A 15,859-nucleotide genomic window follows, 5' to 3' on the forward strand; every position below is an offset into this window, starting at 1 on the left:
TGCTATGTTGATACCACTGTACTTGCTGTGCCTTTGTAATTATAGTTTATTTTAAAAGACTTTTAATAGAATATCCATTGTTGGCCTCACTGCTTTGTTTACATGAATGCAAAACCTAGGGACAAAGGAAGAGGAAGCCCAGAAGAAAATGAGATACAGCAATATTTTTGTATGGAAGGTGTCAGGGGAAAGGTCTCGTATTCTAAAAGGCCAGCAACACTGGGCCTTACACAGGCTCATTTCATGTGCTCCCCCATATATTATGTTATTGTCATGAAAAAGGAGCATATCCCTCTCTCCTCGTGACAGTTATGAAACATTTGTCCCTCTGCGAAGACGGCCTTCTGCCATCTGCCTTGCTCTAGCAACAGTACTCTGCCAACTTGCAAAATGTTACAGTGCTGTTTTGAACTCACAAACAAGTTGGCTACTTATACATCAACAGAAGAAGACACAGATGTATGTGCTAATTATGTATGTGCTAATTTCTATGTATCTGTAGAAATTTAATATAAAAAGAGACAATTACTGTGATTTAAATAGAAATATGATGCATCTCAACATAGTGTGGAAGACTTTGGCCAGGTGATCTATATGCCTTCTCAATTTCCGGTCCAGATACTCACTGTTGATGGACAACTTCATGGCCCCTGATGTCCCCACTTGGGGCTCTTTATCTTTAAACTGGACTTCAAATAGAGGACTGTCCTCTGTAAAGTAGGACACATTGCCACCCAGCTCACAAAGCAGACTTGCAGTATCCCAGTGCTTCAGTTTGTTCTGTAACACTCCATTCATCTGGTTGACCATGTTGTGTCCAGTAACCCTGCCATCTTAGTGTCCAGCCATCTTCCAAGCAGCTGGCTTGGACCACTCACAGTTCCACAGTCTCCCTGCTTTGACTGATTAGTAAAAGTCTTCATCCATCTACTGTATCTTCGTTTGTTCTTCCTCACTTCCTTCTCTTGAAAGGTGTATATATAGCAAAGACAGGGGAGTGCGCACACTTGCCTCTGTCTGTCTGCTAGTCACTAGACTCCAAAGCAGAATATTGAGGCTCTTCAGTCTTTGGGTAGGTTAAGAACAAAATGGCTACTATATACCTCTTCCCTTCTCAAAGCTTGTCCTTAATAGGTGCCCTCTGCTTTTCTTAACACAACCAACCAGCTAAATTTCCTGGTAAAAAGAAAATGCAGCTGCTCTTGGCTCTGAATGGTGCTGTCAAGAGCAGAGAGCAGGTAAGGGGTGACATTTGACAGGAAACTAGCTTAGAGGTCTCTGTAGGCTGATTTTTCTCCAAGTAAGAGTTACACTTTTTCAGAAGTGTAACATAAAGTTTAGTTTGACCATCACATTGGGCCTACACATGCAGTAGGATAACGTGGCAGTGTGTGTGTATCAGGCCCTTACTGGTGTGGATGGGAGGATATCATTTCCAAATACTTCCCCAGGTTAAAACACAAACCATCCCTGGGAATAAAATGTTAACGCATCTAAGAAAGAAAATCCAGCCTAGCTCTTTTCTTAACTGCCTTCTGTTTCTATTTTGCGAAATCTCTGGACAAATGGAATGTGCGTATTAAATGCACCTTTATAGCACTGCTGACAGTTACAGCTCCCCCCCCCCAAAAAAAATTATGGGAACTGTAGTTTACCCACCTCAGTGCTACACTACCCAGCACCCTTAACAAACTACAGACCCCAAGATTCTTTGTGAGAAGTTGTGTGTTTTAAATAGCCAGACTGTACTGTGCGACAATCAGAAAGCCTTGATTACAAGGTCCCTTCAGCCTGCATTGTTTATGCCTGGGTGGAGAATCTCTGCCCTTCGGGAAGTTGTTGCACTCTTGACTCCCAACAGCCCCAGCCAGCATGGCCAGTCATCAGGGATGATGGGAAATTGGAAGTCCAGCAACATTTAGATAGCCACATGTTTCTCGTTCTTGATTTATGCCTTCTGGTTTTTCACAAAGGACAGTAATGTTACAACAAAGGTAGCTTATAATTATTTCAGTTGGTTTCACGAGCCCATTTGGAATTGCAATTCAGATTGGAAAGATGTATGCCAGTTAGGATAGCCACCCTCCCCCCACCCAAAGAAATGCTCCAAACTTTTAATGGCTAGATGACAGGTAATACTGTAACTGCTATATTCTCCATGAGCAGAACTCAGGCTGGCAAAAGGCAAAAAAAGAAGAGATGGATTCTGAAAAGGCTTATTAATGTGCAACTGAGCCACGTCTAAATGGACTAGGCAATTTGCCATGGCTACTTGCCCTGAAGGTGCGTTGTTAAAACCTTAAATATTGTGGATCCCTTTTTTGCCACTCCTGCTTTCTGCATATTTAGGGTGCAGCTGCACTTTACAATTGTTGCAAGAAATGTGAATGTTAGGGAAAAGTAGTAAACATTTAAAATTCATAATTTTAAAACTGAAACTTTGAGTTTTACGATTTGTCAAATTTCACTTTTGAAATTTGACTTTGCGAGGTTTCGGTAAACTATCATTCTTGCTGGTGAATTTTAAGACTCAAAATGCCAGCTCTTTTTCCTTCAGAACTTATAATGTGTAGTACTGCCTATAAACAAAAAAACCTCTCATCTCAGCCTTATGCAAAATAGTGATATTCTTTGTTTTAAATATCCATTTGTGTTTGAGTGGTTGCAAAGCAGTTCATCGTTAATCCACGAATCTTGGCGTAAGGCTGCTCTCTGCTGCTGAAGCAAAGTATTGCTTACAAAGGCTGCTTTTTCTTCAAGTAAGAGTGGTAATGTTTTTCAGAAATGTAACATAAAGTGTAGTTTGACCATCACATTGGGCCTAAATGTACATAGTAGGAATGCTCTATAGTAAGAACTGAATGAATTTCAGAATATTTGCTAAAAATAACTAAATTTGCTTCAGTGTGTGAACACGCAAATTCTAATTTTATTATGTCCCAACATTACTATTTGCAGATATTATTAGATTAAAATGATTTTTTAAAAAGCTAAAACATTTGATTTGACAAATTAATAATCCTGTCTCAGATTTCACTTCTCAAGACTAACAACAGTTTTCTAAAGTCATCCCACAAAACTAAGGCTCAAATTTCAGTTGAAACCCTTTGTAACTGAAAGCTTCGAATTTTAATGTTGTGCACATTTAGAGCTTCGTCTGTGGTTTTAGTGTGCCAGTGCTTGTCAGTGATGATTCCCCACCCCCACCCCCAATTTCCAGCCACACTCTGCTTCTGACTACAGTATTCCATGTATGTCCAGGAAATTCCAGATGTATGGCAACCCTAGTTGTGTCTACATCAGAATGATGTGCTGCAGAAGGCCTCACTGTGCAGTTTGTTACCAGAAAGCAGGGACAGTGACCCACCAACAGATGGGCCTGAGGGCAATGTGGTATGGGTCAAAGAGTTCTACTCACTGCCAGCCTTTAACAAATTACCCTTGAGAGAGGAAAGAACCACACTGGCTCTTCAGATCACCAGATACTGGAGGCATAGAACAACGGGTGGCCCTTGTCTTAATACCCTGATTCTTATCTAGATGTTCAAAAGTTGGCTGCTTTTGAGAGCGGTATACTGAACTGTATGGTTCTTTGACCCCAGCACAGCAATCTTTATGCATCTCAGGACTGTCCAGAACTAGCTATGACATGAACTTTGTGGTTTCCTCCCAGTCATGTTGATTGCTGAAGAATGGGCCTAGGAAACAGTGGTTGTTGCACTTTATGACAAGGATATAGGACCTTGGGGATTAGGAGCACTGACTCACATTTGGTCCCAAAAAACCTTTCCATACTGTGCACTGCAGCACCTTGCACTTCTAGACTCATGAGTGCTGGAATAGCACACCCAGGATCCTGAATCAGAACCTTTCAGAGATGCTTCTAGTTGCTCAGCAACCTAGTTCCTCAAATCTCTAATACTTTGCTGAGAATAAGCCCTCTTCTCATTGTCCCGTTAAAAAAGACTTTTCTATTTCTTTTATGTATGTGTTCTTTTTCCAGATCATCAACCCAAACTTCATCCAGGAAGGTGAGTAAGGACAGAAATGTGGCAGGTTGTTCCCATGATCTAGCAAACCAAACATTGGGTTTAATCATCTTTGCCCAAACAAGTCCTGTGAAATCTTATCTGAGTAATTAGTCAGGAAAGAATGATGCCACTCACAGTCCCAAGGAATCTATTGCATGGTGAACCAGCCAGTTTGAACCCACATTCAAATTTTGTCTGGTAAATATGTGTGTGAGAGGGAGAGACATTCAGTATTCAATCATACTTCAATGTTATGTTACTTGGATTAATATTTGGTTTCATATTGCATCTGTTCACAAAAAATGAACATATTTAATTAATTTATTTGAACGCAGTTTACTTGCTTTCCTTTGGTTTATTCAAATTTAAATAGATTTTGGTGTATTTTTAATACGATAAACATGATTTTAGTTATTCATCCATCTCTGTATTCTGGAGACTCCCGTTTTGGTTCTGAAAGGCATGATATTGGTAACCCTTGTTCTAGAACTTCCCTCAGAATTCTTTGCAATGTTCTGGAATTTCATGGGAGACCAAGAGATGTAGGGTTTCCTCATGGAGACTTTCCAGGTGTGAATTTGTGTGAGAGAGTGCTGAGATTTCCAGGTTCCCTAGTTTCACCTGATAACAGATGTGGCTTTTATTGCTTGATGCTTGGTTTTACAGGAGGTGTTGGGCAAGGTCTTTATAACAGCCCTTTATAAATAATCCTCAATACAACAGAGGCATCACTGAGGCACATTTTGTATTTTCAACATTCTGTGGTTAGTTTTATGTTTTCAGTGAACATTATGTATCTATACGTGTGGCCTTTGCTGCAGTTGCTCCAGAGTTTCTCGTGCCCTTAGTGGACATCACCTGCTTGCTTGGTGACACAGTAATGTTGCAGTGCAAAGTCTGTGGGCGACCAAAGCCAACCATAACCTGGAAAGGACCAGATCAGAACATCCTGGACAACAACAACAGCACAGCTGCATATGCAGTTTCCTCCTGGTACGTTCATATTTTGCAGAGGGTGTTGGGATGGCACAAATGTAGCAGTTGCACTCCTAGAAAATGTGGTGCATTAAAAGTGTTTGAATCCAGCTAATGACCCTATATGCCCAACTATGTTAGGAGAGCCAGTTTAGGACACTGAAATTTGAAAAAAAATAAATAAATGTAGGCATCTGGTTGGCGAATGTGGGAACAGGCTGCTGAACTAAATGGGTATTTGATCTGATGAAGCAAGGCTCTTCTTATCATTCCCCTCAAAGGGGGAATTGGACAAATTAATGGAGGATAAGGCTGTCGAGGTACTAGCCACTAGCTCTGCCTCCATGGTTGCTGTGGGCCACAGAAGGGGAGAGTGTTATTGTGCTAGGCTCCTGATTGCCAGTTTCACACAGCCATCTAAGTTGGCTGCTATGAGAATAGGATGCTGAGCTAGGTGGGCCACTGGCCTGATCCAGTCCAGATCAAAACATGGCTTCAGAAGAGGAAGGAGGTTAATAATAATTAATAATTTTATTATTTATACCCCACCCGTCTAGCTGGCTTTCCCCAGCACCACCCTCATCACTTTCAAGGGAGCTGGAGCCATACCTTCTCTAAGGGAGGTTTTAATCAACTCCATGATCACAAGAGAGAAAGAGAACGAACACATGTAGTAAGCGACACCTCTGAAAGAACTTTGTCCACATCCTCAGGAAACAATGAGGGAAATTCATCAGAGCAACTGAATGCTTCTGATGATAAGAAATCAAGGACACTTTAGATATAGGAGCTGTAGTCAAAGGCATGCATGTGATGTGAGTAGGTACTTTTATCCATGAAATACATCACAGGGTACAACCACAGAATTGTTCCGTACTGTTTCCATGTGGCATCTTAAAGTATGTGGCCGCAAGCATTTTTTAGAAGTGAAGGAAGGGGAATAGTTCTTGGGTAGCTCTCTCGGCAGGTCAAAAGGAAATATTGATGTTCTCTGTGGGACACGCCTATTGCCTTTATAATGGGTTTTTCTGGCACTGCAGCAACCTTTTACTGTTTATGCTGACTCCAAGAGAGGCAGGCAGTGCACGTTTAAGTGATAGTACTAGAAGAAGCAGAGGACCACAATAACAGCCTACGCTGATTTTATTATTATTATTATTATTTTAAAAAACACCACTTTCTACCTGGTGCTGAACTGTGCCATTCTTATGGGCCTCTAAATCATTAATCATTAGCACAGAGAGCTGGATCCATTACTACTTTCTTCCTCCTCTCCTTGTAAGTCACCTGCATCCACAAAACTGCATGATACGAAGGGCTCTACTTGTCTGCTATCCACTGAGACTTGTTTTCTGTGTCAGTTGAAATGGATTGGCAGCAGCTTGCCACTGGAAACTGAGCCAGTGTAAAATGCTTAGCAGAGTAACAGATTAAAACACTGACATCTGCACCTCTCCAGCGATTCAGGTGAAATCACTCTGAAGATCTGTAATGTGATGCCTCAAGACAGCGGTATTTATACTTGTGTGGCAACAAATGAGCTTGGAACAGTGTCCACTTCGGCTACAATAAAAGTACAAGGTAATGGATTTCTTGCTGGATTTTTATATGTTTGCTCAGCCAGAGCTTCCATTGGTTTAAATCATGGTGCAATCAGCTTTTGAAATGTTTGGTTTAATGGTACATGGGCCTGTATACCACTTCAAAATGCAGGTGAGGAATCCACACATGTCAAAACTATCCCTGCCTGTGGAAAGCTGACATGCTCGGTTTTTGCAGACCAGGTTGGTTGTGTATGTGTGTAATATTCAAATGGGTAATTCCTCATTTGCATTTGAAATACTACATGTACTTTGTGTACTACTTTCTACATGGGAAATATTAAGTACATGGGAAATAACCAGTTCTCCCCTCCACATGCCCCCATCACTACAAATTTATCTCTTCCCCTTCTTCGTCTCTCTAACACATATACACACACACAGTTAAAGTGATATAATCCAAGAGGGTGAACACCATACTTCCCTCTACCACCCTAAGCATGTATATCAGCTCTCATGCGTACTATTACTTGCAAGAAGAGCTTCGACAACAAAGTAAATTGCCCACAATTTTGGTATATAGCATGGCCCATTGTCACCAGTGGGTGCTGGCTGGTGATACTTGGATTAGGTTAATTGCAGGTTTTATGGGAGCAAAGACTTAGGAATTAGGGCTACAATTTTGGGAGGAGTGGAGTTAGCGCCCCTGCCCCAACTATTTCCCCACCTCTCCAATCCACCATTTATCCAGCAGAGTAAAGCATACAAGTACAGGATCAGATTCTAGATCTCTGGCAGTCTCTAATAGTTGTGTCCTAATACATGTCCATCAGTTCTGCTGTACCCATGATTGCGCTAGGAAACTTTCTCTCTGTGTGTTTTAATAAACCCTCTTTCGCGTGCTTTGCAATGCAACTCTCCTGATTTTGCTCCCCTGTCTACACCCCAGGTGTCCCTGCAGCCCCAAATCGCCCTATTGCTCAGGAAAGAAGCTGCACCTCAGTGATTCTTCGCTGGCTGCCTCCATCCAGTACAGGGAACTGCACCATTTCAGGTTACACAGTGGAGTACAGAGAAGAAGGTATATGCTTAAACTCATAGTACACCTTTGGTCTGCAACTGATTGTAATAGGATGATCCAGCTTGTTGTGCGGAGCTGCTAGGCTGAGCTAATAGGCTTCAGTGCCTTTTAATTTGGGGTGTTGCCTATGCTGCCTCTTTCTGCTAGGGTTGCCTGGTGCAACTGGGAGGTTGTGAGCAAGTTAGCAGCAGTGGCTTCGCCATTACCTTTCCCTCCCATCTGCAAGTGGGACAAGTCGTGTCCCATGGCAGGCAGGAGAATACAGGTGAGCAGAACTGGCTCGAGATTTTGGGAGCCCTTAGGTAAGAAGCCCTAGTGACCTCTTTCCTCCTCCCTGCTACTACCCACTTGCATACTCTCTCTTTCTCTGCCAGCAAGTGAGCAGGCAGTGGCAATTGCTGCTCCTTTCCTTCACTCCCATGGCTTCTTTGCACTGCCTGCTGTGGGCCAGGGGGAGAGAGCAGGCCAGTGGGTGGCAATGGCAAGAGAAGCAACAGCAGGGCCAGGTTCTTCTGCTGGTCAGCTGTGGACCTCCAGCTTAACCATGGGCCTCAGAGGATGCAAGTGGAGCAAGGGAGCACCAGTTTTACATGCGGTTGCCATCCTATTTAAGTGAAAGGTCATGTTCTTTTTAAAAATGTTATCTTAATCTCTCTCTGCATAACCCGTAGGCTCACAGGTCTGGCAGCAGTCTGTTGCCTCCACCTTGGACACCTACCTCGTTATTGAAGATCTCACACCTGGATGCCAATATCAGTTCCGAGTCAGCGCCAGCAACCCCTGGGGAATCAGTTTGCCCAGCGAAGCCTCTGAGTTTGTGAAACTTCCAGAATACGGTGAGAACTTGGTCAAAAAGGGAAGGATACTAATTTTCAGAGGGAATAATATTAGAGCTGGTTGGTCTGCTTCCAAAGCTAAAGTTTGTGTGATTTTCAAGCTTCTTGTTGGCATTTATAGTCAACTATAGATATCTGAGGGCAACATATATATGATTGTGTCTTTTCTGATCAGCACACATGTATTTAGATCAGCTCTTTTGTTTTGTTTTGCTTTCAAAGCGTAATCTTTAGGATCCGGGTGCACACTCGGTGGCATGCTGTCTGCTTGCTTGTCAAGGCTCTCGCATGATTTTCTTTCTTTAAACTTCTCCCTTTGTATTACTGATGTGTAATAAAGACTATAATTGGCATTGCAACCAACTCTATTTCCCCATCCCTTTGGGTTTCACAGACTCTGCAGCAGATGGAGCCACCGTGACCTGGAAAGAGAACTTTGATTTCGCCTACACAGAACTGAATGAGATTGGAAGGTGAATTATTTCACTAAATGAGATTGGAATCAATTATTTCACTAAAACACACAATCCAGGTGTTAAAAGTGTTTCTTTTAAGTTATCTGTTAAGGCAGTGGGTGCATGATTTATGAATGAATAATGCTTATTATCATTTCTCTCCACAGGGGTCGATTTGCTGTTGTAAAGAAATGTATCCACAAAGCCACCAGGAAGGATGTTGCAGTGAAGTTCATCAATAAAAAAATGAAGAAGGAAGAGCAGGCAGCACATGAGGCAGCCATGTTGCAACATTTGCAGCATCCTCAGTATATCACTATTCATGACACCTATGAGTCACCTTCCTCCTATATATTAATTTTAGAACTGTAAGTCTCTTGATGGAAGCTAAGCTTCTTGTTTGTTATACTGAGGGAATCCTCCATCTTTGCAATCACACATTTCATGATTGTAATGAAAATGATTTCATTTCCCCATGAAAAGAGCAATATTTCAGATGACTGTGAGTGTCACATTCACACAATCCAGTATGTGCATTGGCCGGGGTGGGGGTGGGCATAATAAGTCAGTGTGAAATAGCATGCACTTAAATAAAGAGTCCTATACTGTATTTAAAATGAGATAGCCCTTATTACACTGCAATATATAAGTATTTTATTTATTGCTTTTAAAAAATGCCACTTCCATTATAAGGTGCTAGTCGCATGTTTGAAGTATTAGCAAGAGTTTGTGATTATGCTAGATTTCTTTTCACAGTGCATAATTGTTGGCTTTTAGGATGGATGATGGCCGTCTCTTGGACTACTTAATGAATCATGATGAATTGATGGAGGAGAAAGTAGCTTTTTACATAAGAGACACAATGGAAGCCTTACAGTACCTTCACAACTGCCGAGTCGCTCATTTGGATATAAAGGTAGGAAGCTTGTGTATATCGCTATCTGTCATGGTGAATTCCAAGCTTCAGTCTATTCTAAATTCAGGTGAATCTACCTATAATGAAAACACTTAGTGACTACTTTGTGTTACTAATCTGTCCTTCTTTTAGCTACTTCATTATAGCCATATTTGTGACTCATGAAGGCATCTGGTCCAATTTTTTTTTAAAAATTCCAAGCAGTTCTGAGAATTCACTTACATGATGTCATTTTTTCTGTTTTAATATATTGTCATTAACAAATGACATATAACCAGTGCTTTTTTTTCTTGAAAAAAAAACCTTTAGGGGTACCCTCATTTTGACTCAAGAAAATCACCATTTTATAGTTCAAATTGGGAAAAATAAATACAGTAAAGTACAAAACTTCACAAAATGTTTAGGGGTATGCATACCCCTGCGTACCCTCAGAAAAAAAGAACTGCGTATAACTCACATACAGTACATCTTCAATGTTCTCCCACAAAGATCCCACATGCCAGTTCTTTCCTTCCTTTCACACAAAAGCTCCTTGTTGAAAAATGTGTAATTGGGGGTGTGGGTGTGGAGGGGGGGTGATGAGATCTCATTTCATTTATCCACATAACTTTGCTTATACCTTGACAGAGATGTAAACATTGAGCTAATTTATATGTTGCATATATGAAGCTTAAATCCTTCCTCGACTGGCTCAGAATGTTGTGAAAGATGGATACTTCATCAACATATGCACATGGAATAAGCAGTGCAACAGAGGCTTATTATTGATTTTGGTGAAATGGCCTGAGTAACCAGACTGTCCACGTGTCTGCACTGCTACTCAAAACATACACAATGTTGGCTTATAGCAGTTTTGTTGCCTTTTCTGCTTAATTGGGTTTTTTCTCAAGCTGCACCTCAGACATGAACTTATATCTACATAAATCTAAGATGTAAAATATTTTCTGTAAGCTTGTACCTGATGCTTGCCATTCACCCACCTCTACCTAGTGAGCATTTGTGGCCCGTACATCTTACAGGCTGGCCTCCTGTAGTGCCTTTTGTTTTAAGCATCACTGTACTCCAATGTAGACAAGTTTCAAAATGTCTCTATCCTTCAGCTCGTATCCATTGAAACCTTTCACTCAAGTTTGTGCATTGTGCATGGTGCTTTGCTGGGTGGTCAATCTAATTTTATAATTAAGGCTGCAATCCTCTATACATGAAAGTAAGGCCTATTGAACACAGTGGAACTTACTTCTGAGCAAATATTCATTGAAATGCTCTCCAAGTACCAAAATGTAAAGCCTCCAAACTAGCCGAGCAAATACTTATGGTACTTCACTTGGGACATATGTGTGTGCTGAAGAAGTGCCAGCACATACATTGTTGGTACATTTTTTTCCTTAACAGGAAAAGCAAAAGAATGTATGATCTGAAGGACCACAGGAACCACATATACACTGCCTTGGGTTCTGTGGTGGAGGGCAGGCAGGCTATAAATGTGATAAATGTTGACTTGAACAGATTTATAATACAAAAGCAATGAACAATGGAACCGTTTTTTTATCCTTGCTCTCCGCAGCCAGAAAATTTGCTCATTGACTTGCGGATCCCGGTGCCTCGCGTCAAGCTAATAGACCTGGAAGATGCTGTTCAAATCACTGGCCATTACCATGTTCATCATCTCCTTGGGAACCCTGAATTTGCTGCTCCAGAAGTTATCCAAGGTGCTCCTGTTTCACTGGGCACAGATATTTGGAGCCTGGGTGTGCTCACCTATGTCATGCTGAGTGGTGTGTCCCCCTTTCTGGATGAAAGCAGGGAGGAGACTTGCATCAATGTGTGCCGAGTGGACTTCAGCTTTCCCAATGAGTACTTCTGTGATGTAAGCCATGCTGCCAGAGACTTCATCACTGTCATCCTTCAGGAAGACTTCAGGAGGAGGCCAACAGCAGCCACTTGTCTGCAGCACCCTTGGCTACAGTTTCACAACGGCAGCTATTCCAAAATCCCACTGGATACCTCACGCCTATCTAGCTTCATTGAACGCCGCAAACACCAGTTTGATGTGCGGCCAATTCCCAATGTTAAGAGTTTCATAATGAGCAGGATGAACCCAGGAATATAATGCAATACAAGTACCTTGAGATGACACTGAAGCACCGTGGCGTGTGAAAAGAGAGAAGGTGGAATCTCTCTCTTTATGTCTGTGTAAAGTATTCTAGTTGATGTGATGTCAAAGAAAGTGTATGTACTTTTCCAGCAGTTGCATTATCTAACTGGTTAGAACTAGAGGCTTTCAGATGTTGCATATGCAACTCCTCGTGTGGCTTATCTTGCAATGATGAAGTCATGTCAAATACTGAAGAATATTTTAGAAAACGACATCATTTGAAAATGGTAACCAAAACACCATTGCCTTACTTTTGAAAGGCAGCCTTCTAAAAGACCTCGACACCCTTGCTGATCTTATTAAACTTTAACTCATGTATTTGAAAGGCAACAGAAAGTAAAGAAATAAAACTAGGCTGACCCTCCACAGTCAGCATTTCCTGAAACAACACTGGACTGGATTCGAAATTTTGCAGAAATAGTTGCTCCTCAAGTCCTAATGAAGCTCTGTTTCACTAGGAGAATTCCACTTGTCTTCAATAAGAATTAACCTTGTGGCAGAATTGTTTTTTTAGCCCTTGTGCTATCATAATGTCAGCTTTGCCTGTAAAGTGACTTAGGTATGCCGTATTGGTCAGGATCATAGTATACCTTTGTCAAAAGTCCTTTGGATTCTCCAGCATTCACATGTTCAAAGCTAACATACTGTAAAGTAGCAATGTGCTACGGCTAAGATGGTAAATTCACTGGAACAAAAAATGTTTTGATGAAGCACAATGAGACATTTTTTAAAGTAAATTTTTATAGCTCTTGTACAGACTTTTTTGTGAAACCTGTGTGTTGAGAAAAGGCTATGTTACAATAATTACTGTTATCTGTAAACTAGATGTCAAAGACTTTTTCTATTGCAGAATGTTTGTTGAATTCTCATATAGTCTGTAAAATGAAAAGGAATCTTATTCCTTTTTCAGTTTTAAAAGTTGATCAGTTGTGAAATCAATCCAAAGTTGGCCAAAGTGTGGTAAACATAGTGGGTCCATCCTTACAATTATTGCTTCAAAATTAGTCTTGATGTGTGAGACTGGTAGTTTACTGCATATTTGTACACATGCATCTCTCTCCCTAGCTCCAGAATCTTAACTTCTATGCTAGCATATTTGTTCCATCCCAAACTCTGGTGTTAAATAACAATTCAAAAAAGACTATTAATATTAAAAGTAATGGTCCATTATTGTGCACTAAACACGCCACTAACTTAATAGCCCCTTATAAATCATCAAAGTATTATCAAACTAAGAAGCTTTTGAATAATAGTTCCAAATTGCAGTTATCTCAAATTAATATTGTAAGAACTAGTCCAGCTTTTTACACCAAGAGCAATTTAGTGCCAAGACAGTGACTGACCATATCCTAATCATTTAGAAATCAATCAGCAATTCAGTATTTTACCATTTTTCCTTTCTCTTGCCCACAACACCAAATAGATCAAATCAGGAGCTGTAAGTGTTCTTACTACAGTGAGAGTAATAAGAAAGGTGGTGAACACACTGATGTCTGGTGAACCAAGAAACAAGCCAACAAATCAGTACAGAAAAGGAGAAAGGTACTTGACTTAGATTTTCTGGCTAGAAAATGTGGTTCAACAAAGCAGAGGGCCTTTCCATAGGGAAAGAAGCTGATGTCCTTTAACTTTTCAATGAAGTGTTTTTTTCCTGCTATTTTTTAATCAAGAGGTTTGTTATACTATGAACATCAATGCAGTGATCATCCAACCCACTGTTATAATAAGGAATGTGGGGATAGGATCAACTCTTGAGGTTCCTTTTAGTTGCTACAATTTCCTCAAGGCACTGACAATCATCCAGAGGCGGAGCATATCGGCTCAGGTATAAACAACGGCCAAGATCCAGCCCAAGTTACCCATGGCAGAATCCCACTGTAATCAATGGAAGATATTAGTCACAACTAAGTAGTCCCAGTAGCTTCAGTGTGACCTAGGCTAGCTACAATCCTATGCATACTTAATGGAAAGCTGGTTCCGCTGAACACAGTGGGTACTTCCTTCTGAGCATGGGCAGCCCAAAACATGTTGATGTCAGAGGCAAAGGGACAAGATGGTGTCTTTCCCCATTCTATGTACAAAAGCCAAGGAGACTTTAGCTCTGTTGATGGGGCAGCATCCTCCACTGCACCTGAGTGCCGTGAGCTAGTTCAGGGATGCATTACAGGCCATGCGACACAAAGGCTTTCAGCATCTGCGCAAGGCGGCTTCTTCATGTTACACAATAACAATTGAGCCAACGCTGCTTCTGAATAAACATACGTAACATAGTGAAACCAGACTGCATGTCATGGATCACTTCACTGGAACCAAGGGCAACCTCAGTAAAGCATCACAACTTTTAGATATGATAAAAGAAACAGATGTGGATCTTTGCCACATCACCTTGTTCTTTGCAGCTGCAGTAGCCGCGTCAAAAATGCCTACCTACTTTCTAGTTCTGTTCTTCTACATATACGTGGAAGAGTGACTGTCAAAATGTGTACCTACTTTTGGTTCTTTTATTTGTGATTCTGGGGAAATGCAAAAGAGATTACTTAAGCATCCTTGAAGAACAAACCTCTATGGTACATTAAAATCCCTATGGAATAATCACCTATGGGGGGGGGAATACCTGAATCTGTGACAAGCAAATAGGCAGGCACTGACTGCTGTTTTATCATGAAGTCTTGAGAGTTGTTTTCTCAGGCATAAAGCAGTTTTTGCTTCAAAGGGCTTTGTAATGTGAATGTAAAATCTACATTGAACCAGAATACCATGCATGTCTTACCTTCTGCAGCAACATCAATAACATCCAAGAGGCTCAAAGGTCATTTAGGCATTATGTGTGACAATTCTTGGAATCTTGCTTTTAATCTTTTGTAACAAAGCAACTTAAGACTGGCTGCATATCTCTGTGTTCATGTGTGCCCTTCATCCTCTGCTGATTTTGTTGGATATGTCATCTGCAGCCGGTAGTTGTATGCAACAAAGTGTGACTAGCCACGGTTTGGGACCATTGGATTGTAACTAGGAATTGCTAGACACAACTTAGTTCTCAGATGAATATCTGTGTGCCATTGCATGGAAGACATCTTTCCTATCCATTTGTAGAAGAAAATCCTCCACAGGGCTCTGGTTTCTCCCCAAAGCTGATTGTTTATGGACTGACACATCAGAAAATGGTGCTTTCCTAAGAGAATAAATGTCAGATCCCTTTTTTTTTGGCTCCCCAAGCTGGTTATACAATTACTGTCCAATATCAAACTGCTTCTAGAATCGTTATACTAGTGACTGTTAACATGCCAGGATTCTGTAATTTCTCAGCTTATACTCTGAAGCTAGTAGTAACAAACATCTGTTCTACTTAAGCCATATCTTATCCTTATGCTCTCTTTTCCAGTGCTGGTGCTTTTGCATCTTTCTGTCAAACCATTCGAGTCTGCTTTTGCTAGCATGTCACTTCAACAGTATACTACTGAAAATAAGGTCAGACATGTAAAGGGCACAGCAGACTACTAAAAATACACTTTTAAAAATATTTGCAACAATCATTTCTGTGGTGGTGGTAGGGATTGTATTAAGAGCTTAAAAAATTTCAAGGTGCAAATGAATTCCACAGCCTTAATCATTTTCAGTCTTTTGCTGGTCTGCCTTAAGTGTTATCTCATTATTTTATTATTGATTTTGTTTTGTATGCATATGTTTTCTAAAACATTTTGTAAATATTTTATTTATACTTCTGATTCTTCATGTGTAATGTTGTAAAGTGATTTCCTGCTGTCACATGTTCTTACTCTTCTGCAGTATATATAAATATATATGTTATCTACAGATGATGAAATCTACATTTTAGGCTATTGCCTTCCTTATAAATACAATATACAAAA

The 15,859-nt window shown here is 40.7% G+C and overlaps 1 protein-coding gene across 12 annotated transcripts in view; it reads left to right on the top strand.

The window, feature by feature from the left end:
* The window catches only part of KALRN (kalirin RhoGEF kinase), a 513,896-nt gene extending 498,037 nt beyond the window's left edge, over positions 1-15,859 (top strand). For 11 of the 12 annotated variants that reach the window (XM_083487460.1, XM_083487454.1, XM_083487457.1 and 8 more), the window contains 10 exons: positions 4,004-4,031; positions 4,853-5,024; positions 6,466-6,587; positions 7,497-7,628; positions 8,300-8,464; positions 8,859-8,937; positions 9,087-9,287; positions 9,697-9,835; positions 11,400-12,003; positions 13,414-15,859. In XM_083487460.1, the coding sequence (XP_083343586.1) occupies positions 4,004-4,031; positions 4,853-5,024; positions 6,466-6,587; positions 7,497-7,628; positions 8,300-8,464; positions 8,859-8,937; positions 9,087-9,287; positions 9,697-9,835; positions 11,400-11,945 (1,584 nt within the window). In that variant the 3' untranslated portion in view covers positions 11,946-12,003; positions 13,414-15,859. Of the gene's footprint in view, positions 1-4,003; positions 4,032-4,852; positions 5,025-6,465; positions 6,588-7,496; positions 7,629-8,299; positions 8,465-8,858; positions 8,938-9,086; positions 9,288-9,696; positions 9,836-11,399; positions 12,995-13,413 lie in introns of those variants that run through there. The other variant, XM_083487443.1, reaches the window with a different exon arrangement.

This window comes from Podarcis liolepis (assembly GCF_965112155.1).
Source record: "Podarcis liolepis genome assembly, chromosome: 1".
Lineage (NCBI taxonomy): Eukaryota > Metazoa > Chordata > Lepidosauria > Squamata > Lacertidae > Podarcis > Podarcis liolepis.